Source organism: Mustela nigripes, chromosome 1 (assembly GCF_022355385.1).
Source record: "Mustela nigripes isolate SB6536 chromosome 1, MUSNIG.SB6536, whole genome shotgun sequence".
In the NCBI taxonomy this organism is placed as follows: Eukaryota; Metazoa; Chordata; class Mammalia; order Carnivora; family Mustelidae; genus Mustela; species Mustela nigripes.
The window spans coordinates 36,965,611-36,992,615 of NC_081557.1; the positions used below are offsets into that span (position 1 = coordinate 36,965,611).

General features: G+C 38.2%; 1 protein-coding gene across 1 annotated transcript in view; it reads left to right on the top strand.

Annotated features, from left to right (window-relative positions):
- COPB1 (COPI coat complex subunit beta 1) overlaps window positions 1-26,673 on the top strand; it is a 40,818-nt gene extending 14,145 nt beyond the window's left edge. Inside the window, exons 8-22 of the mRNA XM_059407946.1 lie at window positions 461-580; window positions 2,499-2,606; window positions 2,691-2,837; window positions 4,027-4,172; window positions 5,376-5,472; window positions 6,185-6,345; window positions 7,618-7,738; window positions 14,451-14,678; window positions 14,836-15,015; window positions 17,867-18,011; window positions 19,882-20,001; window positions 23,271-23,416; window positions 23,993-24,082; window positions 25,450-25,605; window positions 26,283-26,673. Of these exons, the coding sequence (XP_059263929.1) occupies window positions 461-580; window positions 2,499-2,606; window positions 2,691-2,837; window positions 4,027-4,172; window positions 5,376-5,472; window positions 6,185-6,345; window positions 7,618-7,738; window positions 14,451-14,678; window positions 14,836-15,015; window positions 17,867-18,011; window positions 19,882-20,001; window positions 23,271-23,416; window positions 23,993-24,082; window positions 25,450-25,605; window positions 26,283-26,342 (2,025 nt within the window). The 3' untranslated portion in view covers window positions 26,343-26,673. The remainder of the gene's footprint in view (window positions 1-460; window positions 581-2,498; window positions 2,607-2,690; window positions 2,838-4,026; window positions 4,173-5,375; window positions 5,473-6,184; window positions 6,346-7,617; window positions 7,739-14,450; window positions 14,679-14,835; window positions 15,016-17,866; window positions 18,012-19,881; window positions 20,002-23,270; window positions 23,417-23,992; window positions 24,083-25,449; window positions 25,606-26,282) is intronic.
- The last annotated feature ends 332 nt before the right edge of the window (window positions 26,674-27,005 follow it).

Here is a 27,005-nt window from a genome sequence, read left to right on the forward strand (position 1 = left end):
AGGTTTGCTCCTTTGTCTAATGCTTTTACTGAGTCAGGGTCAGACTTTGTGGTCCTGATTTTTCTGTACCATAATGCAGAAAATTTAGACTTTGCACCTAAACCAAAGATACTCAGTAGCTATATTTTGGGGGATACTCTGTCTGCTTTTTTCTGCCTTGTTCCTTTGCTTCAACCCTTAATTTTTGACTGTTAGTATTTCTGTCTATAGCCATCCCTTTTCGTTCTTTCAACTTGTGATTCTTCTTAACTTTTTTAAACTTGAAAATAATGAGATTTATTAGAATTTAGGGAACAAAGGAACACATTCCTTTGAGGAAAATGCATAAACTTTTAGTGCAGGAGTAGTTAATGTATTTTGGCTTCTTTGGAAGCTTTTTTTTTTTTCTTCTTATTTTCAGGGTCTATGTTTAAGATGGATTAATGTGTTCCTAAAATGTGTTTCTTTTTTTTTTATATAGGCTGCTGCTCAGTGTTACATTGATTTAATTATTAAGGAGAGTGACAACAATGTAAAACTCATAGTTCTGGATCGATTGATAGAATTAAAAGAGCATCCTGCTCATGAACGAGTACTACAGGTAACTGTTACCTGAAAGAGAGAAATCCTAGATAAAATCTTTCTCAAATTGAGGTAACACTCAAGCCTTGCTATCTTGGTTAATTTAAATTCTTGGAGACTGGGTATTTTAAATTTTGGTCAGCTAAGGTGTACACTTGAATCAGCATAGCCTTTTAGAGAATTTGCCATGAAAAATATTTCTTTTTTTTTTTTTAAGATTTTATTTATTTATTTGACAGACAAAGATCATAAGTAGGCAGAGAGGCAGGTAGAGAGAGAGAGAGAGGTGGAAGCAGGCTCCCTGCTAAGCAGAAAGCCCGATGTGGGGCTCGATCCCAGGACCCTGGGACCATGACCCAAGCTGAAGGCAGAGGGTTTAACCCACTGAACTGCCTAGGCACCCCAGTTTTTAGAACTTTTTATCAGTGAAATTTTTTTTAAATAAAATTTTAAGTAAAATCACTTATAAATTAGTTTTGCTGTATTTTAAAATCTTTATCTGCCATAGTGTTTTTTAAAATATGTGCCAGTAAAACATTACATTTTCCTGAAGAGTGAAAATAACATCTCGCTTAATGAAATTAGTAGTTTTTTTTTTTTAAAGATTTATTTATTTATCAGAGGGCGGGGGAGAGAGCGAGCACAGGCAGACAGAATGGCAGGCAGAGGCAGAGGGAGAAGCAGGCTCCCCGCTGAGCAAGGAGCCCGATGTGGGACTCGATCCCAGGACGCTGGGATCATGACCTGAGCCGAAGGCAGCTGCTTAACCAACTGAGCCACCCAGGCATCCCAGTAGTTTATTTTTTTAAGTTTTTTATTTTTTTTAAGATTTTTATTTATTTATTTGACAGAGACCACAAGTAGACAGAGAGGCAGGTAGAGAGAGAGGAGGAAGCAGACTTCCCACTGAGCAGAGAGCCCAACGTGGGGCTTGATCCCAGGGCCCTAAGATCATGACCTGAGCTAAAGGCAGAGGCTTTAACCCACTGAGCCACCCAGGCACCCCATCTTTTTTTTTTTTTTAAAGATTTTATTTATTTATTTGACAGGCAGAGATCACAAGTAGGCAGAGAGGCAGGCAGAGAGAGAGAGAGAGGAGGAAGCAGGCTCCCCACAGAGCAGAGAGCCCGATGTGGGGCTCGATCCCAGGACCCTGGGATCATGACCTGAGCCGAAGGCAGAGGATATAACCCACTGAGCCACCCAGACGCCCCTAGTTTCTTTTTTTGTTTTTTGTTTTTTTAAGATTTTATTTATTTATTTGAGAGAGAGAGAGAGCATGAGAGAAGTCAGCGGGAGACACAGACTCCCTGTTGAGCAGGGAGCCTGATGTGGGACTCGGTCCTGGGACTCCATGATTATGACCTGAGCTGAAGGCAATCACTCAACCAACTGAGCGACCCAGGCACCCCGAAATTAATAGTTTCTTAATATTATCCAGGACCAACTCCAAAGTCAGATTTCCCCAAGTGTCCCTGAAATACCCCTTTGTTTGGTTTGTACAGTCATGACCATATATCTTACTTGGCTATGTCCTTGATGTTTCAATTGGAGCAGTAATTTTTTTCATGACGTGGCCTTGTTGAAGAGACCAGACCAATTGTCCTGTAAGAGGCCACTCCTTGAAGATACATCTGATTACTTTTTGGTGGTGTCGTTTAGTTTGTTTCTCTAACTTCTGAATTTACAATAAACTATGAGTTTGATCTAAAGCTTGATAGAGTCACAGTAAACATTTGCAGTTTGAATGCATTATATGTGATATATACTTCATACCGTGTTATATCAGGATACGCAAAATACCTGGTTTTTCCACTACCAGTGATTTTATTATTGATAAAGAATTAAGGTGGTGATGGTGAGAACCCTCCATTCTGTGGTTAAGATTTTTTTCTCTTAATGTTGGTGTTAATTCTGGATTTCTTGTTCTTTCTCAGGATTTGGTTATGGATATCCTGAGAGTACTGAGCACACCAGACTTAGAAGTACGCAAGAAAACTCTGCAGTTAGCACTGGATCTCGTCTCTTCTAGGAATGTTGAAGAGGTAAAACAAAACTCTGACAGCACTGTTGTAAGCTGTCAGGCCAAACATGGTATAATTCCCACTTATTTTTACTTTGTTCTCTAGTTGGTTATTGTTTTGAAGAAGGAAGTGATTAAAACAAATAATGTGTCTGAGCATGAAGATACTGACAAATACAGACAACTCCTTGTGAGAACATTGCACTCCTGTTCTGTCCGATTTCCAGATATGGCTGCAAATGTTATTCCTGTGGTATGTAATTCTGATTACTTTAATTTTGAAATTCTCTAAAGGAGTATAAAGTTTTAGTTATTTAGCAGTTAAACTATCTAGTAGAATCACTAAATCTTGTGGTCAAAATGATCTTTCTGTTCACCCTTAAGTACAGAAGAATAAAGAATCTGACTTCTTTCTCTTACTTCTTCATCAAAAAAGTAAACACACAAAAATATAATGACAAAAATACCTCAGCATATTATTATAATTGATGTTTGTTACAGTTACCTATGGTAAAATTATGCTATGTATAAATATCATTCAGTAGCACAAACAAGTATTTCTTTAAAATAGTTTTACCTCTTTAAAGTTGAAGGATTTTTGTTATAAGAAAAATACATATATTTAGAATCATTGATTCTGCCACTGTCAGATAGATGAGATAGGTTATTGTAATTTGAAATATTGTCTTTGGACCCCAGATTTTCTCTGAAATGATTTTACTTTTAGTTACAACTTAGAAGTATCCAATTAATTTATTTTGAGTTGCATATTTCCAGCTTTTGTTTTGTAGTGAGTTTTTTTGTTGTAAACTTGGCTGCACAAAACCCAGAAAAGACATTTTGACCTCCTTTACACAGTAGTGCGTGTTTCTCAACTTAGATTTTATGTTTTAAAATTACTATATTCTTTGTAAAGTTGTTTAGTTCTTAAAACTTTGATAGTTTTCTTTCTGAAAACTGTATAACTTATGGGGTGCCTGGATGGCTCAGTCAGTTAGATCTCTGACTCTTGATTTCAGCTCAGGTCATGATCTCAGGGTCCCGAGATTGAGTCCTATGTAGGACTCAGTGCTCAGTGTAGGGTCTGCTTGAAATTCTTTCTCTCCCTCTTCCTCTGCCCTTCTCCTGACTTGTGTGCACATGTCCCTCGCTCTCTCTCAAATAAATAAATAAATCTTTTTATTTATTTATTTATTTTTAAAGATTTTATTTATTTATTTGACAGACAGAGATCACAAGTAAGCAGAGAGGCAGGCAGAGAGAGAGAGAGAGAGAGAAGCAGGCTTCCTGTGGAGCAGAGAGCCCGATGCAGGGCTCGATCCCAGGACCCTGAGATCATGACCCGAGCCGAAGGCTGCAGCCCAAACCACTGAGCCACCCAGGCGCCCCTAAATAAATCTTTTTAAAAAATTCTTTATCTTGTTCTTTTTTTTCCCTTTCAGTTAATGGAATTTCTTAGTGACAATAATGAAGCAGCAGCTGCTGATGTATTGGAGTTTGTTCGTGAAGCCATTCAGCGCTTTGATAACCTGAGAATGCTTATTGTTGAGAAGATGCTTGAAGTCTTTCATGCTATTAAATCTGTCAAGTAGGTTTAAAGTCTGTTTAAATGTAAGGTCAAGTAAGCAATTTACCAGTTTCTATCTTTAAAGGGTCAGTGGATTGAAAATGTAAGGGAGAAGAAATGAATCAAGATACTCACGTCAATATAAGTATCACAATAGACATCCCCTCACCCCACCCTCAGTAAATCCATAATCTGTGCACAAAAATTTGCTTTTGTAAGTGTGATTTAGCTAGGTTTCTCTACCCTTATTTCCTCTAAAGCATGGTGAATCATCAAGTGACTAAGGAACATATTTTTAAAGTTTATCACTTTTGGAATATCATTATTTATATCCCCCATTAGTATTTATTAAAGTGAGGGATTGAAAATGCAGACTAAATCTGACATAATACATTTCCCTTAAATAGCCTTTGCTAATGAGAAAGGATTGTTGCATCCAAATTTACTTCATTTAAAGGACCTGATGAATAGAGTATACTAGACTTGTATTATATCCATGTTGGATAGAAAAGAAAGGTCCACTGTAAAATTGTTTTTACGATATAATGTTTTGATATTTATGGAAGTGAGAAAGATTGCTTCCTTTGTGAGGAAAAAAAAAAAAACATACCAAAGTTTTGCCTTTAATGGTTATCATCTCTCAGAACTTTAGTTTCTAAAATGTTCTCTTGAATAAATTTAATGATAATCTTAAAGAAAAGGTAACTGAAGACTTTATTCAGTTTAACACTCAACTAGAGAATTGTTGCTTTCTTTATGTTTTTGGAGTGTTTTAATTACTGATCCTTTGCACTCCTTCCTTATCCATGATCCTATTGAGCATCTTGCCTTTTCTTTCCAGTGACTACAGATAAAAAGTGAATTACTTTTTACATCAAAGTTATATATTTTTTATAATAGTAAATGATAAAGGTTACCTTAACTCTTTCCTAAATGGAGGATAACCCCTTTCTGGGAGATATTTTGTTATTTTTACTAACGAGTTTACCAATTTTAAGATGTTCCTAATAATAATGGTGAGAATACTTACTTTCCTTTTGAAGCTTGTGATTTCTGGAGAGAATCAAACTTAATGTCTTTGTTACCTTCCTTCTTAAAATTTCATGTGTAGTCCCTTGGAACTGCAGAATCTTGTTTTCTGCTTGAGCTTAAATTCACAGAGAAAGATCTCTCCTTTAAGATTTGTTAGCAATGTCAGTGTTTCAGAACTTGTTCTTCCCTTAGGATTTACCGAGGAGCATTATGGATCCTGGGAGAATACTGTAGTACCAAGGAAGACATTCAGAGTGTGATGACTGAGGTCCGCAGGTCCCTTGGGGAGGTATGTTTTACTTCAGTAAATGCTACTATATATGGTTATTTTTACTTTAGTAAATCTGACTTTTATGTGGTGGTTTGCTTTTGTATTTTTATTTAGTAGTGTTGGAGTTAAAAACACTAAAAAATGTGTTTTAATTACCCAGATAAAGCTTAGAGGCTGTGGGGTATTAGGGGCATGGATCCATAACACCTGTTCTATTGTCTGTCTTCTTTACCCTTTCAGGTAAGATTCTATTTGAAGAAAAGATTATTTGTGTAAAAAAAGCAAAGACTTTTAAAACTCTGTGTTCGCCTGTGTATTCTGAAAGGAGAATGCAAGTATTACAAGAACCATGCTAACATTAGAGTATTAATGTACTAAAACGGGCAGTGTTTCCTCATGCAAATAACCATATGGTAGAATAGGAAGAACAGTGTTTGTGAGGAGATCTGGGTTACAGTCTTGTTTCCACCATTAATTAACTCCAAAACCTTGGATATAAATTTCTTAGCGTGACTGGACTTGAGGTTTTTCACTTAGGAAGAAAAGGAAAAAAAGGAGTTTTACTTAGGAAAAAAAGAAAAATTTCTTTCCTTGGGAAGGAAAGAAGATTGAATGCAGAGTTGCAAAAATCCCATTGGGGGAATTGCTTTCTCCGTAGAAATGATTGAATAAATATGATTTTGCTTGCTATTGATATATTACTAGACTGATGTTTCCAATTGATTTTTAGATCCCAATTGTAGAGTCAGAAATAAAGAAAGAAGCTGGCGAATTAAAACCTGAAGAGGAAATAACTGTGGGGCCGGTTCAGAAGTTGGTAACTGAGATGGGCACCTATGCAACTCAGAGTGCACTTAGCAGTTCTCGACCCACAAAGAAAGAAGAAGAAAGGTAATCTGCAGCACCTGTGCCCTACCATCTATACTTTTTATTAAACTATTACTCCTGAGTATAGTACAGTCAAATGATTTTTTTTCCCTCTTACTTGCCTTTTGGAAATCTTTGGCATTTAAGATACTTGAAAGGAGGGTGCCTGGGTGGCTCAGTGGGTTAAGCCGCTGCCTTTGGCTCAGGTCATGATCTCAGGGTCCTGGGATCGAGTCCCGAATCGGGCTCTCTGCTCGGCAGGGGGCCTGCTTCCTCCTCTCTCTCTCTGCCTGCCTCTCTGCCTACTTGTGATCTCTCTCTGTCAAATAAATAAATAAAATCTTTAAAAAAAAATAAATAAATAAGATACTTGAAAGGAGGTTTAATTTCTCTCAGGAATTACATTGATGGTTTTACTCCTCTGCTTCCTAAAACTGTTTTCATTGAAATAACTATTCTATTTAAAATTATATTGCTCATATAGAAATTGCTAAGTGGAGCGGCACCTGGGGGGCTCAGTCAGTTAAGCATCTGATTTTTGGCTCAGGGTTCTGGGATCAAGCCCCACATCAGGCTCTCCAGTCAGCAGGGAGTCTGCCTCTCTCTCTCTCCCTCTGTCCCTCTCCCTGTTTGTGCATGCGTTCTCTCTCTCAAATAAATATAATCCTAAAAAGAATATCTAAAGAAAATGCTAAGTGGAGGTAACTGTGAATTTTGTTGCCTTTGTTAGTGCTTGGGAAACATATTTTGAAGATTTTCCACCTAATTGATGGAATAGAATTTTAAATTTTTTTGCCTTATTTTGCTCTCCAGTATTATAATGAACATGACAAAAATAATGCCTAAAATTTTAATCATTGCTTACTATATATTAGGCATTGTACTAAGTAGTTTGTCCCTTGTAATCTTCAGCAACTCATTGAGATACAGTTTATTATTATCCCCATTTTACAGAAGAGGAATCTGAGGCTTAGGAAGGTTTGTAACTGACCCATAGGGACACAATAAATAGATAAACCAGAATTTGAATGCTCTTTGGCTCTAGTGCATAGACTTGAAATCATTTTCTCTTTCCATATTTACTTGGCTCTAGTTCTTTTGAAGATAAGTTATAAAACCATGTATATTTTCCTTTTTCCATTTTCCTTCTAAAAGCTAAAGAGGGAGCTAATTGATATCCTCTTCACTGAAGGGTAGCAGTGAGAGTGTTAAGTAGGCTTATTTGAATCATTTTTTGCAAAAGCTGTATGCTGCTTAAGAAATTATTGGATTTCATTTTCTTTGATTGCTTTGCAGACCTCCCCTGAGAGGCTTCCTTTTGGATGGAGATTTCTTTGTTGCTGCCTCCCTTGCCACAACTCTGACCAAGATTGCCTTGCGCTATGTAGCTTTGGTTCAAGAGAAGAAAAAGCAAAATGTAAGTTCATTTATCCTTCATTTACCCAGCAAATGTTGAGTGCCTACCATATGCATTGGACAGTGAAGGACCTAAAAGTGAATGCTGAAGTTCTTATTATTAAAGAGCTTATGTAATGGGGAAATGGACATAGTAATAAAATGTTATTGTAAAATTGACAAACTAATAACAATAATGTTACCTTGTGATTAGTCCAGTGGAAGAGATGTAAGGGCTTATGAAGTCAGTCATTTGCTTGCTAGGACCAGTCAAGGCCCAGAGAAGGAAAGACCTCTCTCTCAAGCATTTTCATCCAAAGAGTCATTGTCTGTTTTGTCCCGGAAATGTCTCTTAAATGTGTTTTCATTTCTACAGTTTATGCCTTCATCATAGCTTCTGACCCATTCTGACTGTACACTCATTGACAGTAATCCCATTTCCATTTTCCCCAACCTTTTGTGCTGTTTTCCTGCCTTTTATTTCTGTGTGTCATGCTATCAGCCCTAACATGCATTGCTATTATTTTTGCTTTGAACAGTTAAAAATTATTTGTGTATGTGTATTTATATACATATATATGCATCATTTATTTTATTTTTATATTTTTTTACATTTCTTATTTATCTAGTATATGGCTGGGCTTGGGTATGAAGGGGGGCATAATTAGTTGTAAGAAGTCGAGAGGTGGGAATAGGACAAAGTTCAAGTACCTTTCTGGGTGACATTTTTTTGGCATTTTTTTTCTTTACAGTAAAATATACTTAATGTAAAGTTTACCATTTTAACCATTTTTAAAAGTGCCACTCAGTGACATTAAGTATGTTCATATTGTTGCACGGCTATTACCACCATCCATCTTCAGAACGTCATTATCCCAAATTGAAACTGTACCTAGTGAACAATAATCCTCTCATAGTCCTCCCCACCAGTCCCTGGCAACCACCATTCTGCCTTCTGCCTCTATGAATTTGCCTATTCTACATACCTCATATAAGTAGAATCATAAAAATTTGTCCTTCATGATTGGTTTATTTTGCTTAGCATAATGTTTTCAAAGTCCATCCATATATGGGGCGCCTGGGTGGCTCAGTGGGTTAAGCCTATGTCTTCAGCTCAGGTCATGATCTCAGGGTCCTGGGATGGAGTCCCGCATTGGGTTCTCGGCTCAGCTGGGAGCCTGCTTCCCCCCTCTACCTACTTGTGATCGCTCACTCTCTATGTCAAATAAATAAACTCTTTTTTTATTTTTAAGATTTTATTTGTTTATTTGACAGAGAGAGATCACAAGCAGACGGAGAGGCAGGCAGAGAGGGAGATAGAGGGAAGCAGGCTCCCCGGACTCGATCCCAGGACCCCGAGATCATGACCTGAGCCAAAGGCAGTGGCTTAATCCACTGAGCCACCCAGGCACCCCTAAATAAAACTCTTTTTTAAAAAAAAGGTCATCCATATAGTAGCGTGTGTCAGAATTTCTTTCCTTTTTAAGCTTGTATAATGTGCTGTTTTTGTTTACGTATTTATCTGTTGTAAATAGTCAATATTCTTTTTTATTTTTTAATTTGACAGAGAAATCACAAGTAGGCAGAGAGACAGGCAGAGAGAGAGGGGAAGCCGGCTCCCTGCTGAGCAGAGAGCCCAATGTGGGGCTTGATCCCAGGACCCTGAGATAATGACCTGAGCTGAAGGCAGAGCCTTGACCCACTGAGCCACCCAGGTGCCCCCAATAGTCAATATTCTTTTTTTTTTTTTTTTTTTTAATGAGAAAACAGTCTTATATTTACCCACATATTTGCCATTTATGGGGCTTTTCATTTTCATTCTTTTGTGTAAATTCAGATTTCCAAATGATTCTTTCTGCCTAAAGAACTTGATCATTCTTACAATTCATGTCTGTTCATAAAGAATTCTGTCAGCTTTCATTTGTCTGAAAAAAATCTTCACTTTGCCTTCATTTAAAAAAACCTTTCTGTGGTAGAATTGTGAATGCGGAGGCACCTGGGTGGCTCAGTTGGTTGGGCGTCTGCCTTGGCTTTGGGTTGTGGTCCTGAGGTTATGGGATCAAGCCCCACATCAGGCTCTGGGCTCAGTAGGAAGCCTGCTTCTCCCTCTCCCACTCCCCCTGCTTGTGTTCCTGCTCTCACTGTCTCTCTGTCTTTCAAATGGATGGTAAAAATCTTAAAAAAAAAAAGAAAAGAAAAAAGGAATTGCAAATATGTTTTTTTTTTTTTTAAAGATTACATTTATTTATCTGACAGAGATCACAAGTAGGCAGAAAGGCAGAGAGGGAAGCAGGCTCCCTGCTGAGTAGAGAGCCCAATGCGGGACTCGATCCCAGGACCCTGAGATCATGACCTGAGCCAAAGGCAGCAGCATAACCCACTGAGCCACCCAGGTGCCTGTGAATGTGTTTAATTTTTATTCATTTTTAAATTGTTAAAATAAGAAGTGATATATAAAAACTAAGAAAAAAAATCACTCGTGGCAAGAGGACTGAAGTACAAATCTTATTAATATTATAGTGGAGGGGCTCCTGGGTGGCTCAGTTGGTTAAGCAGCTGCCTTTGGCTCAGGTCATGATCCTGCATCCTGGGATCGAGTCCCACATCGGGCTCCTTGCTGGGCAGGGAGCCTGCTTCAACCTCTGCCTCTGCCTGCCATTCTGTCTGCCTGTGCTCATTCTCTCTCCCTCTCTCTCTGACAAATAAATAAAATCTTAAAAAAAAAAAAATTATAGTGGAGATAGAAACATCAAAAGATAGAATTATATTACCAAATATGATAACAAAAATCCTTCCTTCTCCTGAAAGAGTTTAATACAGCTTTTCTCTGTGGAACAATGTTTTCCCCAGTATTGATCATTCTGTGTTTTATAGCACTGCAGCTTCACTTCACATTTTAGCAAACAGTCCCATGTTCCTCTACGACCTTCCTAATCCTTGTATTTAATAGCTGTATAGTAGTCCATTAGATTCCTTCATTTACTTAAGCTCCCATTTTAGATTGGAATTTTCAAAAGGATTTTTTTAAAAATTCCATCATGAAGAGAGTCGTGAGATTTAGAGAGCCAAGTAAATTATGAGGTGTATTATCTCTCTTTAAAAAAAAAAAAAAAAGATTATTTATTTATTTATTAGACAGAGAGGGAGAGGGAGAAACAGGCCCCCTACTGAGCAGAGAGCCCAGCTCAGGCCATCTCAGAACCCTGGGATCACGACCTAAGCCTAAGGCAGATGCTTAACCGACTGAGCCTCCCAGGTGCCCTTCTTTATCTCTTTTTTTTTCTTTTTTTTAAAGATTTTATTTATTTATTTGACAGAGAGGAATCACAAGTAGATAGAGAAGCAGGTAGAAAGAGAGGGGGGGGAAGCAGGCTCCCTGCTGAGCAGAGAGCCCAATGCGGGACTCGATCCCAGGACCCTGAGATCATGACCTGAGCCGAAGGCAGCGGCTTAACCCACTGAGCCACCCAGGCGCCCCTCTTTATCTCTTTTTTATCAATTTATTTTGATTTGTGGGTGATAATTATTTTGCAGCTCTCTGTGGGCTGTTTCTTTATTTAGGTTTTTGTCACAGAGTAATTGTCTGTTCTTTAAATTTTGCTTTTTTAAAAGTCTCCAAAGATTTGTATCTGGGTCCAGTTTGATTTCTTTTCATGGAATAGCTGCTCAGTTCTGCAAACTGGGAGACCATTTGTGCATTTGTTGATACTTGTTAAAGAGAACCAGTTTACTAGTAACTGATTCATGAAGTTTGTCACATGTAGTACAAGGCCAGAAGTTGGGTTGTTTATCACTTCCCTGACTCTCCTTCACTTACGCCTTTTCTAGAGTTTCCCTGGTTGTATACCTTTTATATACCAAATATTAAAGGCTTTGCTTTAGTATTTTGTTAATAAGAGACTTTAAAAAAAAAGATTTTATTTATTTATTTGATAGATCACAAGCAGGCAGAGAGGCAGGCACAGAGAGAGGGGGAAGCTGGCTCCCTGCTAAGCAGAGAGCCCGATGTGGAGCTCGATCCCAGGACCCTGAGATCATGACCTGAGCTGAAGGCATAGATTTTAACCCACTGAGCAACTCAGGCACCCCTAATAAGAGACTTTTTAAAAAGTTATTTATTTATTTAAGAGCAAGAGAGCAAGTGAGAGCACTAGTTGGGGGTGGGGAAAGGGGCAGAGGCAGAGGGAGAAGCAGGCTCTCTTCTGAGCAGACAGCCCAATACGGGACTCGATCCCAGAACCCTGGGATCATGACCTAAGCTGAAGATAGATGCTTAACCAACTGAGCTACCCAGGTACCCTTTGCTTTTACTTTTCTTATATGATGTCTGTTGACAATTAATTGTCTTGGTTTTTGTTTGTCTGAAGTAGCCTTATTTTTCCTTCATTTTTGAAAGATGCCTTTATGGATATAGAATTCTATATGGATTTTTTCTTTTTGTTCTATAAAGAGGTTACTACATTGTCTTCTGGCTGCAGTTTACTATAAAGATGTAGCACAAAGGGCGCCTGGGTGGCTTAGTTGGTTGAGCAACTGCCTTCGGCTCAGGTCATGATCTCGGACTTCCAGAATCGAGTCCCACATCGGACTCCCAGCTCCTTGGGGAGTTTGCTTCTCCCTCTGACCTTCTCCTCTCTCATGCTCTCTCTCACTCATTCTCTCTCAAATAAATAAATAAAATCTTAAAAGAAAAAAAAAAGATGTAGCACACGTATCTTCTGGCTTTCTGATGAGAAGCCTGCTTTCATTCTTACACCTCTATGTGGATGTATCCTGTTCCCTCTGGCTGGTTTTAGATTTTCTATCATAGGTTTCAGTACTTTGATTAGGGTTTGTCTTGGTGTGGTTTTCTTCATGTTTCCTTTGTTTCTGGTTCATTGGGCTTCTTGGATGTGTAGGTTTATAGTTTTCATTAAATATGGGTACTTTTTGGCCATTTTTTTTTTTTAAGATTTTATTTATTTATTTGACAGAGAGAGCAAGAGCAAGAACACAAGCAGGGGGAGTGGGAGAGGGAGAAGCAGGCTTCCTGCTGAGCAGGGAGCCCAGTGTGGGGCTCGATCCAGGACCCTGGGATCATGACCTGAACCGAATGCAGACGCTTAATGACTGAGCCACCCAGGTGCCCCTTGGCCATGATTCTGTAGCTATTTTTTCCTGTTTCTTCCCCTTTCTTCTTCTTCCGGAGACTGTATCCAGACTCAGGATTATTACACTCATTCTTCTGCTCGTTTGTTCCCAGGCCTCTGGGAGTCTTTTCAGGCATGTTTGCAGAGTATCATTTAGCCAAAGATGGGTTGGCAGGGATATAGAGCATGTGTCTGGATAATTGTACACAATACTAAAAAACCAAGTTGGAGTCACTTGTGGAAACTGAATAGCAGGCTAGGTAGTACAAACTTCAACATGAAGGCTATTGGAAGTCACTGAAGGTACCTGAATGTAGAGTGAAGTGATTGGTGCACAATAAGGATTAAGATAGCAGCAGCAAGGGATCACACTTTGTGCCACCAATAATGGGGCAGCCTGACATTTTGTGTTCCTAATGCAGTACAGTAAGAGATATAAAACATCACCTATCTAGTATTCTAACCAAAAGTGGGGAACATTCTACAAAACTGGCCCAGCCTTTTTTAAAAAGTCATTGTGATGGGAAACAATACAAAGAATCAGGGGGACTGGTCTAGGTTAAAAGGGACTAAAGAGAATAACAGTCAAATAAAATGCATGAAGCTGATCCTGTATTAAAAAAAAAAAAAAAACAACATAAAAACACTTGGTGACGTTAGGAAAATTTATTTGCAGACAGTTTTGGGGACTGCTTTGTTTCTCAGGTGAGATAATGATACTGTGGTTCAAAAGGAAACTGTCCTGATTCTTAAGAGATTTATGCTAAAGTGCTTAGAGGGTAAAGAACCCTTCTTTCATGTTTAGCCAAAAAAGTAGGTGTACATGAATAGGTAGAATAAGAAGGCAAATACGGCATAATGTAAGCAACTGGTAAAGTGTATCTATTCTTTTAACTTTTCTGTAGTTGGAATTTAAAAAAAAATTTTTTTTAAAGATTTTATTTATTTATGGGCGCCTGGGTGGCTCAGTGGGTTAAAGCCTCTGCCTTTGGCTCAGGTTATGATCCCAGGGTCCTGGGATCTCTGCTCAGCAGGGAGCCTGCTTCCCTTCCTTTCTCTTGGCCTCTCTGCCTACTTGTGATCTCTGTCAAATAAATAAATAAAATCTTTTTTTTTTTTTTTGAAAAATTTATTTATTTATTTGACAGAGAGAGGGAGAGAGAGAACATAAGCAGGCGGAACTGCAGGGAGAGGCAGAGGGAGAAGCAAGCTTCCCGCAGAGCAGGGAGCCTGATACCAGGCTCTATCCCAGGACCCTGACCTGAGCCAAAGGCAGATGCTTAACCAACTGAGCCATACTGGTGCCCCTGTAGTTAGAATTTTTAAAAAGAGCATTAGCATGTGAAGGGATTAGAGTAAGGGAAAACAGTTAAAAAGCTGTTGCTATTTTTCAGTTGAAAGTTAATGAAGGTTTTGGAAGGTGGCAGTTAAAAAGGAAGGAAAAGGGGACATCAAACATATGGAGATAAAAATCTAAAGCACTTGAATTCTTATTCGGGTGAAGTGAAAATTAGGTTTATTTTTTGGATTTTGAAGTTACAATAAAGTGACATTACTGAATTGGAGGACCATGACAGTAAATAATCCATTTCTTTACTTTTCTAGTCTTTTGTTGCTGAGGCTATGTTGCTCATGGCCACTATCCTTCATTTGGGAAAATCGTCTCTTCCTAAGAAGCCAATTACAGATGATGATGTAGATCGAATTTCCCTGTGCCTCAAGGTCTTGTCTGAATGTTCACCTTTAATGAATGACATTTTCAATAAGGAGTGCAGGCAGTCCCTTTCTCACATGTTGTCTGCTAAACTTGAAGAAGAGAAATTATCCCAGAAGGTAAGGTATTTATGAGTACTTACTAAAAGTGGTTTGTGGGTTTTTAAAAAATTCTCTTGGTTTTTCAGTTCTATATGAGGGCAGTCCCTATTATAGGTCTACAGAAAACTGTCTTTTTTTCCATATTAAAGAGAGATGTATTGTTTTCTCAACATAGAAAGAATCTGAAAAGAGGAATGTGACAGTACAGCCTGATGACCCCATTTCCTTTATGCAACTAACTGCAAAGAATGAAATGAACTGCAAGGAAGATCAGTTTCAGCTGAGCTTGCTGGCAGCAATGGGCAACACACAGAGGAAAGAGGCAGCAGATCCCCTGGCATCTAAACTTAACAAGGTAACAAAATGTCAAATATGTTGGTAAATTATTTAAATGAGTAAATTATTTAAATGCCACTTAAGAAAGTAGTAATTAGGAAGTGGCTAGTCCCAGTGTTTTTTAAAAGAAAAAATAACTTGTTATATAGCATCAGTTTTTTCAAGTCACTGTGATTGATAGGCTCATGAAACAGGAATTAAAACTCAGATGCTGGGGCACCTGGGGGGTTCACTTGGTTAAGTGTCTGCCTTCAGCTTAGGTCATGGTCGCAGGGTCCTGGGATCCAGCCCTGTGTTAGGCTCCCTGCTCAGTGGAGAGCCTGCTTCTTCCTGTCCCTCTGCTACTCCTGCAGATTGTGCTGTCTCTCTCTCTCAAATGAATAAATAAAATTTTTAAAAATAAATAAATAAATAATACTCAGATGCTGATATTTTACTGTACACTAGTACTATACATCTAGTAGATGGCTTTACAACTTGTTTCAGTTGTGTGTGGAATCGTAGAGTAACATGTAAACTGGGAGATCCATAAAGATTAACTAAAACTTTTAAAAAAATTGTTTATTTCAATGTGGTGCTTAAACTCACAACCCTGAGATCAAGGCCTGAGCAGATATTAAGAGTTGGACATGTAACTGACTAAGCCACCCAAGCCCCTGAAGATTAACTAAAACTTAAAGGGCTGGGCTCTGGCCTCTACTCTGACATCCTGCCCTGTTTCTCCTGTCCCCTGTTACTTTAAACAGGACAGCTCCACTTTTATATTCTTAGTGTATTGACTTCCATGTCGGATTTTATAGAGAAAGTTTTCCTACTCTTAAAATATATAAATTTACAAGTCAGACTAGTCCCTTCTATTAGATGAATAAGCAGTCTTAGATTAATTGGTCCAAGATAAGGTTAGTAGTAGAATTAGAACTACTGAAACACTTTCTCTCCATTAAATTTAGGAATTGATGTTGATAATATTACAGTTATACATTTTAAAATTTTGTAATAAATTTATAATATGCAAAATTATATAAAATTTGCATATTATTAAACTTATCCTCTTAACTATCCTTAAGTGTTCAGTTCAATGGCACCAAGTATGTGCACATCATTGTGCAGCCGTCACTATCATCCCATCCATCTGCAGCACTTTTTTCATCTTGTAAAGCTAAGACTCATGCCCATTGAACAGTAACTCCCCACACTCCCTTCCCCTCAGTCGCTGAAACCACCAGTCTGCTTTCTGTCACTGAATTTGATTGCTCCAGGTACCTTATATTAGTAGAATCATTTGCCCTTTCGTGACTGGCTTATTTCACTTAACATAATGTCTTCAAGGTTCAGCCATATTGTAGAATGTGTCAGAATTTCTTTTTTAAGGCTGCATGATACTCCATTATGAATATATACTACATATTGTTTATCCATTTATCTGTTGACAGACACTTGGGTTGCTTCTACCTTTTGGCTGTTGTGAATAATGCTGTTATGAACATGGGCCACAAATACCTCTTTGAGGCACTAATTTCATTTCTTTTGAGTTATACCCAGAGGTGAATTTGCTGGATCACAAGTCCCTTATCAGATGTATGGTTGGCAAATATTTTCTTCCATTCTGTAGGTTGTCTTTTCATTCTGTTAATAAAGTCCTTTGATGCACAAACATTTTTCATTTTGATATAATTCAGGTTTGTTCGGTTTTTTTTTTAGATTTTATTTATTTATTTACTTGATAGAAAGTGAGAGAGAGCAGGAAAGGGAAGAAGGTCAGAGAGAGAAGCAGACTCCCCGTGGAGCTGGGAGTGCAATGCAGGACTTGATCCTGGGACTCTGCGATCATGACCTGAGCTGAAGGCAGTCTCTCAACCAACTGAGCCACCCAGGCGCCTGATATAATCCAGTTTTAATCTATTTTTTGTTGCACGTGGTTTGGGTTACAGTATTAAGTTTAAAGTGCTGTAGTTGGGGGGTTTTTTTGTTTTTTGGTTTTTTTTTTTTACTTTGGTTGGGGGGGAGCATATCAAATTTATCTTCTTGGAATTACAAACATTTCTTGCTGTATAATCTATTTAGTTCTTGAATTTAGGTAGCAGGGACTACCATATGATTTGTATTTTATTTAGTTCCCAAGTTTTGGAGAGCAACTAGTGAATTGAGATACTAAGGGATTTATCTGAAAATGTATCCAAATCTATTCAGTCCTTAAATTGAGATCATGTTTAAGGTATTTGCTCAACATTTTTTTTTTTTTAAAGATTTTATTTATTGGGGCGCCTGGGTGGCTCATTGGGTTGGGCCTCTGCCTTCAGCTCAGGTCATGGTCTCAGGGTCCTGGGATCAAGCCCCGCATTGGGTTCTCTGCTCATCAGGGAGCCTGCATCTCCCTCTCTCTCTGCCTGCCTCTCTGCCTACTTGTGATCTCTGTCTGTCAAACAAATAAATAAAATCTTTAAAAAAAAAAAAAAGATTTTATTTATTATTTATTTGACAGGCAGAGATCACAAGCAGGCAGAGAGAGAGGGAAGCAGACTCCCTGCCGAGCAGAAAGCCTGATGCGGGGCTTGATCCCAGGACCCTGGGATCATGACCCGAGCCGAAGGCAGAGGCCTTAACCCACTGAACCACCCAGGTGCCCCTGCTCAACATATTTAACATCTTTTTCCTACTGAACTGTAAACTCTAGTACCTGTTAGTTCTAATGTCCCATTTGCAATTACCACCTCTATATTACACAACAATTTCATTGTATCAGTTTCAAAATGACTTGTCTGATCTAAGCACATCTGTTAATTTACCTAACAGACTTAGTCATTTGGCCAGGATATGTTTGGTTAAATTGTCTCAGTCACTTGATTTTTCTCTTTATTTTTGTTTAACAGGTCACCCAGTTGACGGGTTTCTCAGATCCTGTATATGCAGAAGCTTATGTTCATGTCAACCAGTATGATATTGTCCTGGATGTACTTGTTGTAAACCAAACCAGTGATACTTTGCAGAACTGCACATTAGAGTTAGCTACTCTGGGTAAGGAAATTTACCATAAAGGAAAGATTTTGTTATATAGTAAGTCTATATGACAGATTATTAAGAGTTATGTACAAGTTTTGTATAAGAAATCTTTTTAGTATAAGAACTTTTTATTTATTTATTTATTTATTTTTAAAGATTTTATTTATTTATTTGAGAGAGAGACAGTGAGAGAGAACATGAGCGAGGAGAAGATCAGAGGGAGAAGCAGACTCCCCAAAGAGCTGGGAGCCCGATGCGGGACTCGATCCCGGGACTCCAGGATCATGACCTGAGCCGAAGGCAGTCGTCCAACCAACTGAGCCACCCAGGCGCCCCAAGAACTTTTTTTTTAAAAAGATTTTATTTATTTGACACAGAGAGAGACACAGCGAGAGAGGGAAGACTTGCAGGGGAGTAGGAGAGGGAGAAGCAGGCTTCCCACTGAGCAGGGAGTCTGATGTGGGGCTTGATCCCAGGACCCTGGGATCATGACCTGAGTTGAAGGCAGTCGCATAACCAACTGAGCCACCCAAGCTCCCCAGTATAAGAATTTTTAATCAAGGCTTAGTTTTACATTTAATATTTAGTCTCCTTCAGCTCCAATTTTCTGAACCTCTGTGGTACTTGACTTTCTTAGGTTTTTCCTCTTGGTACATCCAGATGGGTTTATCCAGTAAGCTCAACCTAGCAAATGTCAGTTTTTCTAGATAAAAATAAGAATTGTTTAACTTACAGATTTACCACATGGCTCACTTAGTTAAATTTTTAATTGCCTTAGAACAGAACTAGGCAATTTCTGAGTCTATAGCTGATACCTACCACATGTAGCCAAAGTAATATATTATTATTTCAATTAGCAACTCAAGGTGTGTTTTTATTCTTAATAAAAACCCATCAATTTTACTCTCTCTGACCACTTATACAATGACTTTGAAGTTGGAAAATATAAATTGTATATAGAAACAGTGCAGTGCCAGGGCGTCTGGGTGGCTCAGTCAGTTAAACAGCGGCCTTCGTCTTCAGGTCATGATCCCAGGGTACTGGTGTTGAGCCCCACATTGGGCTCGCTGCTCATCAGGGAGCCTGCTTCCCCATCTCTCTCTGCCTGCCTCTCTTCCTACTTGTGATCTCTCTTTCTCTGTCAAATAAATAAATAAAATCTTCGAAAAAAATTATTTAATAGAGACAGAGAGCTTACGTAAGCAGGGAGAGGGACAGATGAAGCGGGTGAAGCAGACTCCCTGCCAAGCATGGTGCCTGATGTGGAACTTGATTACAGGACCCTGGCATCATGACCTGAGCCTAAGGCAGATGCTTAACCAGCTGAGCCACCCAGGTGTCCCAATAAAATCTTTAAAAAAAAAAAAAAGAAAAAGTGCAGTGCCTCTAGGAAATTCCATGTGGCTTTTAAGCAAGAGTTAAAGGACTTTAAGGGAAAAGATAACTTCTACCCTATCTTCCTCAGCATAGCTTGATGCCTCTTTAAAGAACTATGTTTCTAAAAATTTATAAATCTTCTGTGGATTATCATTCTTTGTAATGGAGTCTATAGTTTAAGACTTAAGCTTTTTGAGAACTTTATACTCAATCATTGAAAAAGAATGGTAAGCCCAAAGTACACACACACACACGCACCAACTAATTCTGAGGAACCTGTTACTTTTTCAAAGAAAATGTGCAAATTGATATGAATAATAAGATGTTAAATGATTTCTTTATTTTCTCCTCAAAATATTTGAATCATAACTTTTCTCTTGTTCCTTACTTTGCTAGACGCTATTAAGCTGCATACATTTTAAGATTTTATTTTTGGGGAGATAAATGTGAGAGAGATGTATGTGATTTAATGTATATTTTAACCATATCGCAACCATATTTTTTTTAGGGGACCTGAAACTTGTGGAAAAACCATCTCCTTTGACTCTTGCTCCTCATGATTTTGCGAATATTAAAGCTAATGTTAAAGTAGCATCAACAGAAAATGGAATAATTTTTGGTAATATAGGTAAGGAATTGTTTTGTAGCATGTGATCTTTTTATTAAAGGATATCTGTAATAAGCAGTTGTATGACATTTCTTGAGGACAATCTCTCTATGGTTCATTTCTGTACATCCATGAACACAATACAATGCTTAGTAGAATAGTAGGTGCCCCCATAAATGAGAGAGTGGATGAATGGATTCAGGTCCTGTCCTCAAGAAACTGCCAAGCAAAAGAAGGAAATAGATAAGTAAAATATATTTAAGTGCAACACAATGTGAGAGGTTCTAGTTTATATACTATATGTTTTGGGATCAGAGGAAAAATGCTAACCATATGGAAGACTTTATAGAGGAGGAGGATATGTTATCAAGGGATAATGTTTGAACTGAGTCTAAAATTTTATATAGGCAGAGGTTCCATAGGAATGTGGGGACTAACTTATATGGAGGCATTCAGTCAGTCAATAAGCATTTTTTAAAATAAGTTCTGTGGTAGGAATGGGGTTACCATGGTGAGGACAAAAGATCTCTCCTCAGGTAATACGTGCTGGAGTGAGGGAAGACAGATAAGCAGAATAAATATGCGTAATACATAATGGTAAATACTACAAGGGAAGCTTGTGTGAGGTAAAGTTGGAGCCTGTGTAGAATTCAGTCATTGTTCTCAAAGTGTTGGTAGAGTGGGGAGGGGAGGGAAGGTTAGGAAAGGCTTTGTGGAACAACTGATGCTCACGTGGCATTCTGAAAGATTAGGTAAGTGTTCTGCAGATAGGATTCAGCCGGAACAAATGCAAGTAGTTTGATACAGTTGGAGTTCAAAGTGGGCTGGAGGGTAGTGGTTTAAAAAATGAGGTTGGTGGGGGAGCCTGGGTTTGCTCCTCTGCCTTTGGCTCGTCTCAGGGTTCTGGGATTGAGCCCCGCATCAGGCTTTCTGCTCAGCAGGGAGCCTGCTTCCCCCTCTCTCTCTCCCTGCCTCTCTGCCTACTTGTGATCTCTGTCTGTCAAATAAATAAATAAATGAATAATATTTTTTAAAAAAAATTAAGTTAGGAAGGTTAGTGGGAGCTCAGTTTTACTTGTCATGCTAAGGATTTCAGACTTAGTCCTGGATATAAAGGGTTAGAACCATTAGGGAATTCTCAGTGAATTACATGATAACATTTCTTTCTTCCTTCTCTTCTCTTCTCTTTTCTTTTCTTCTTTCTTTCTTTCTTTCTTTCTAAGAGAGAGAGTGCATGCACATGAGCTGGGTGGCAGGGGGAGGGGGCAGGCAGAGCGAGAGGGAGAGAGAAAATCTTAAGCAGGCTTCACACTCAGCACAGAGACTGATGTGGGGCTCAACCTCAGGATCCTAAGGTCATGACCTGAACTGAAATCAAGAGTCAAGGATGCTTAATCAGCTGAGCCACCCAGGCATGCCCGTTATTAAACACTTCTGTGATAGCACTGTAGAAAACCAGTTAGAAGAGGCAGAAACTACTAACTAGTACAACCCACCCAGGCACCCCCCCAACCAGTTAGAAGAGGCGGAAACTACTAACTAGTACAACTAACTGTTATAGTAGAACAGGTGAGAGATGACAGAGCTCAAACTAGTGCAGTAGTGGTTGGGTTGGAGAGAAGGGCTGAATATTATCAATATTAAGGAAAGAGAATGCCCAGGACGTGGACTGATTAAAGAGGGAGTGACTAGAGTAATCCTTAAATTTTTTTATTGGGTTTATTGTGTTGATATTTTTGGCAATCACCAAAATGGAATATAGGAGAGGAACAAATTTGAGAGCGAAACTAAGGTAAGTCTTGAGCAGCTTGAGTAATATCTCAAGTTTGGATATCTAAAGATGTCTAAGGGCAATTTGATAAGAGTGTGGCACTTGAATAGGAGGTCTAAACTAGAGATAAGTACTTGTTTGAAAACCATAGAAATGGGGCGCCTGGGTGGCTCAGTGGGTTAAGCCACTGCCTTCGGCTCAGGTCATGATCTCAGGGTCCTGGGATCGAGTCCCGCATCGGGCTCTCTGCTCAGCAGGGAGCCTGCTTCCTTCTCTCTCTCTCTCTGCCTGCCTCTCAGTGTACTTGTAATTTCTCTCTGTCAAATAAATAAATAAAATCTTTAAAAAAAAAAAAAAACCATAGAAATGGAAGAAATCACTAAGGGCATCAAGTGAGAAGAGGGGAGATTTGAAAACTGAATCTAAGAGAACAGCAATATTGAAAACTTGGTCAAATGAGGAGAATCCTACAAAGCTACCTGAAATGTGATAGAGAAGTAAGGAAAAATCTTCCAGAAGTATCCGGAGTTGCAAAAGGTCAAGTAACAGGAAGTCTAAAAGAAGAGTCCTTAGGCTTTGATGATCAGTGAAATTAAATATTGTTTGTGGTATATCTTAGGCAGTGGTGGTGGGTTGAAGACTTGGAGAAATAAGGACAGTACGTGTAGACTGTTCTGAGTGTAGAACTGTGGTTTTGATAAGAATGAGAGAGGGCAGAAGATGGAAGAAGGGGGGTGAAGGAGAATTTTCTTTAAGGTGAATATGTTTATAGACTAAGGGAAGAGCCAGTATATGAAGGTAAAAACTTAAGAGTAAGGTGGGTAATGATTGCTGGAGTGATGTCCTGAACCAGAGCAGGGATCACAGATAGCAGAAAATACGAATCTAGAAGAGAAGAGACAGCACTTCCCTGATAAGAAGAGTAGGGAAGTGAGTGTGGATTCAGAGAGAGAAATTTGTTTTTAGATGTGGGGCTAGAAATTAAACTTATTTTCAGTGACCTCAGTTTTCACTGAAAGTAGATAGAGTAGAGGAATGTCAAGAGAGGAGGCTTGGAGGAGGAAACATAGGCTCCAATCAGATGACAACTTTCTGCTGTATATAAGGTAGTCAAAGAAGTAAATAATCTTGTATTATTAAGTACTGTGGCTCCTCAATATTCATTCAGAAATATTAGGTAGGCACCTCTGAGGGAATACTACTGTTTACCTGCTACATACATACTGACTGAGTTTTAATCCTGGCCCTGCCACTTAATCAGATCTGTGACCTTGAGCAACTTACGTGACTTCTCTGTTTCCTCATCCATAACATGGACAATGATAATACCCAAACATAATATTGAAGGGACTATTTAAAAGGTAAATCTTTGTGAAGCATTTAAAATATGGCCCAGGATAGACTAAGCATTATATAAATAGTTGGCTAATATCATAATTATTATTAGGAAATATTAAAGCTTTTTAAATTAAAATTTGCCTCTGGTGACGCAGGGCTTTTTTGTGTGTGTACATTGCAGTTTATGATGTCTCTGGAGCAGCAAGTGACAGAAATTGTGTAGTCCTCAGTGATATTCACATCGACATCATGGACTATATCCAGCCTGCCACGTGCACTGATGCTGAATTCCGTCAGATGTGGGCTGAATTCGAATGGGAAAACAAAGTTAGTCCTTGGGAGATTTCCTTGAACTCCTTATCTTCCTTTCTGGCTAGTGTTGAGGAATTCTCTGATAAGAGTAGTCCCACTAAAAAAAGTGTCAGACGTAAGAAGCAGTCTCTCAATAGCTATTCTTGCAAATTAGCCTTAACCAGAAACTATGCAAGTAGCGTGGTAAGTTGTTATAAACTGATGAGGGTAGCAGTTGTATGATTAGTCTAATTGATCAAGACATTAAAGATAATACCCCATCCCTTGGATGTATGAATAATAATTTACCGTTGAATCTAGTATCTAGAAGAAGTTTTACAAAGTCAGTGGCCTTGATATTTATTAAAAATATTTTATAGGCAGCATTTTGATCTTCTATGACATTATCTGTATATGCAAGTTCTGATATCACCTTGCAGTTTGTTGGAGTTTGTAGGTGTTATTTTCCTTTTTTTTTTGCCCACCTGCCCCACTAAATACATGAAAGGGGTTCCATATGATATGTGAGTCTGTTTTCTCAACCCTAAGATCAGAAATATGCAACTCTCTCATTGTAAGGTTTATGATCTCCTTTTTTTCCCCTCTGTACAGGTGACGGTTAACACAAATATAATTGATTTAAATGACTACTTACAGCATATATTAAAGTCAACTAACATGAAATGCCTCACTCCAGAGAAGGTAAGATTTGACCAAGAACTTCTTAAATCTGATAGAGAGTAGTATGGCCGATTCCTGGCTTACTTGTATTTCCTTCAGTGTATTTTTGTTATTGTTCAACATGAGAAAAGCAGTGACATTCTGGACTAGCTGAAAGAAGTTATCTCGTTGAATGCATCAGTCTGCTTATCTCTTTCTGCTGGAATATACCAACCTGCTTGTTTCTAGTGCAGTGATCAAACTGAATAGTCAGACTTATTTTTCTTTTCAGTCTTCTCCCTTTCAGCTAAAGGCTCATTCCCCCTTTTTTTTTTTTAAAGACACTTGTGATGGCCTTTATTTATTTATTTATTTTAAAAGATTTTATTCATTTATTTGACAGACAGAGATCACAAGTAGGCAGAGAGGCAGACAGAGAGAGAGAAGGGAGGAAGCAGGCTCCCTGCTGAGCAGAGAGCCCGATGCGGGGCTCAATCCCAGGACCCTGAGATCATGACCCATAAAGGCTCATTCCAAAATAGGTTTTGATACTGGATTAAAAATATCCGTGACCTCTTCTTTTGGCTCTGATTGTGGGTCAGAATATATCTCTTCAAATACGGAATTTTCTGCTAAGTTCTGTATATATGAAAAAAGAACAGAAATAAAAATGAAGTTGAAGCTTTAAGAAATTTTTTTTCTTTGTAGAATTCTTGCTAATGTTATAAAACTAATTTTATCAGCAAAGTTCTGCCAGACAAATGGGTTTTAATTCATATATTAGTTTATTCAACAAATACTCTAGCAGGTGCACAAATATCATATGCCCAGTACTCTGTGAGCTACTTTTATACAGAAATGAACAAAATAGGGGTGGGTGGGTGGGTGGCTCAGTGGGTTAAGCCTCTGCGTTCGGCTCAGGTCATATTCTCAGGGTCCTGGGATTGAGCCCAACATCAGGCTCTCTGCTCAGCAGGGAGTCTGCTTTCCTTCTCTCTTCTGTCTGCCTCTCTTCCTGCTTGTGATCTCTCTCTCTCTGTGTCAAATAAATAAATAAAATCTTAAAAAAAAAGAGAGAGAGCAAAATAAAAATTGTCTCTCCGTCTCCTTCATGGAGCTTAAGGTCTGGTGTAGTCAGACAACTCTGTAAGTAAATGGGGAATGTATATATGCAAACAGGTATAAGTGCTGTTTCTTTAAAGTCCCGTTTATTGAGGTATGACATAGACACAGTAACATTCACACTTTTCATATATATGTTTCTATGAGTTTTCACATTTATGTAGTCATGTTACCACCACCACATAATAAATCCTATTTTAAATGATAATTTATATATGCTGCGGGTCTTTGCTTATGTGTCATTCGTTCTCTAGTGAAGTACTGAATATATCATATATTTCTTCCAGGCTCTTTCTGGTTACTGTGGCTTTATGGCAGCCAACCTGTATGCTCGGTCCATATTTGGAGAAGATGCACTTGCAAATGTCAGCATTGAAAAGCCAATTCAACAGGGACCAGAGGCCCCTGTTACTGGCCACATAAGAATTCGTGCAAAGAGTCAGGTAACAACTGGGTGTTTTGTTTTTTTCTTTTTGAGGTTGTCTCTGAACTGAACAAAAAGGAAGAATTTATTTCTTTATTATTTCTATATGTAGTATTTTCTGTTGTACTAATGTTTTATATATTAGATGCATTATATATAATAATAATATTCTCTGAATAGAAATAAACTTTTGGTTCATTAAGATGGCCCACTTTTTGGACCTATCACTCTGGATTATTTGCCTAAACCAAGATTAATTCCCGTAGGGTGTTTGTGAAATGGGTTCTTTAGAGTTTTTTGAAGTCCAAACTACAAATCTAGTGACTTGTTAAGTACTAAAAGTACTTAACAAAGTAATGTTTTGGTGAGTCTGTTTTGTATATCCTTGGTTTCATTATTGATGTATCACTGATGGGGGCTTGGTTAAGATACCAAAACAGGGGCGCCTGGGTGGCTCAGTGGGTTAAAGCCTCTGCCTTTGGCTCAGGTCATGATCCCAGGATCCTGGGATCGAGCCCCGCATTGGGCTCTCTGCTCAGTGGGGAGCCTGCTTCCTCCTCTCTCTTTCTGCCTGCCTCTCTGCCTACTTGTGATGTCTGTCAAATAAATAAATAAAAATCTTTAAAAAAAAAATACTAAAACATACTGGTTTTATATAGATTTAATAATTCTGAACATTTTCATTCTTCCTTACAGGGAATGGCCTTAAGTCTTGGAGATAAAATCAACTTGTCTCAGAAGAAAACTAGTATATAAGAATAAACAAAAAGTCCTTGCAGCTTTACAGTTAAAATTTAGGTATGGGCTTATTGGACTCCCAACATCTTTTGTACTCTTTCATGCTTTATGTTATATAGAATCTGAGTTCATGCTGAATGCATTCCAGCCAATAATTTATAGCCTTTCCCTTAAATCAAGATTGAGTTTAAAATTATAGTTTTGTCTTTTGTCTTAACAGTTCTGAATGCTGTCCTCAAAGTATATAATGTTTCTCACATGTACCAAGACCGTTTTCACAGTACAATAAACAGATCTATTCCTAAATCTTTTGTTATTTTATAAATAAATATATAATTACCTAATTTTAGTTATGTAGCAATGGATTTCTTTTAGTTGGGTTATAGGTTTCTATGACAAATTTAAATCACTTTGAGTTTTGCATACAAACTTTGTTAAGAGAATTTACAAATTTGGTGATCTGAAATGAGACAGACCTTGATTTACTTGATTGACTTTTACTTATTTATTATTTCAACATCTGTATCTCTAAAAATGTCTTACTGTGTTCAAAGAGCTTTTTTTGGGAATTGAGCTCTAGGAGGAAAGTATCAAATAACTTGAGAAAACAGATCCATCTTCAGTTTAAAAGACTACTGTGAACCTGATTTAAGTAAACATGCTCTTCTTAATTATCCTGAA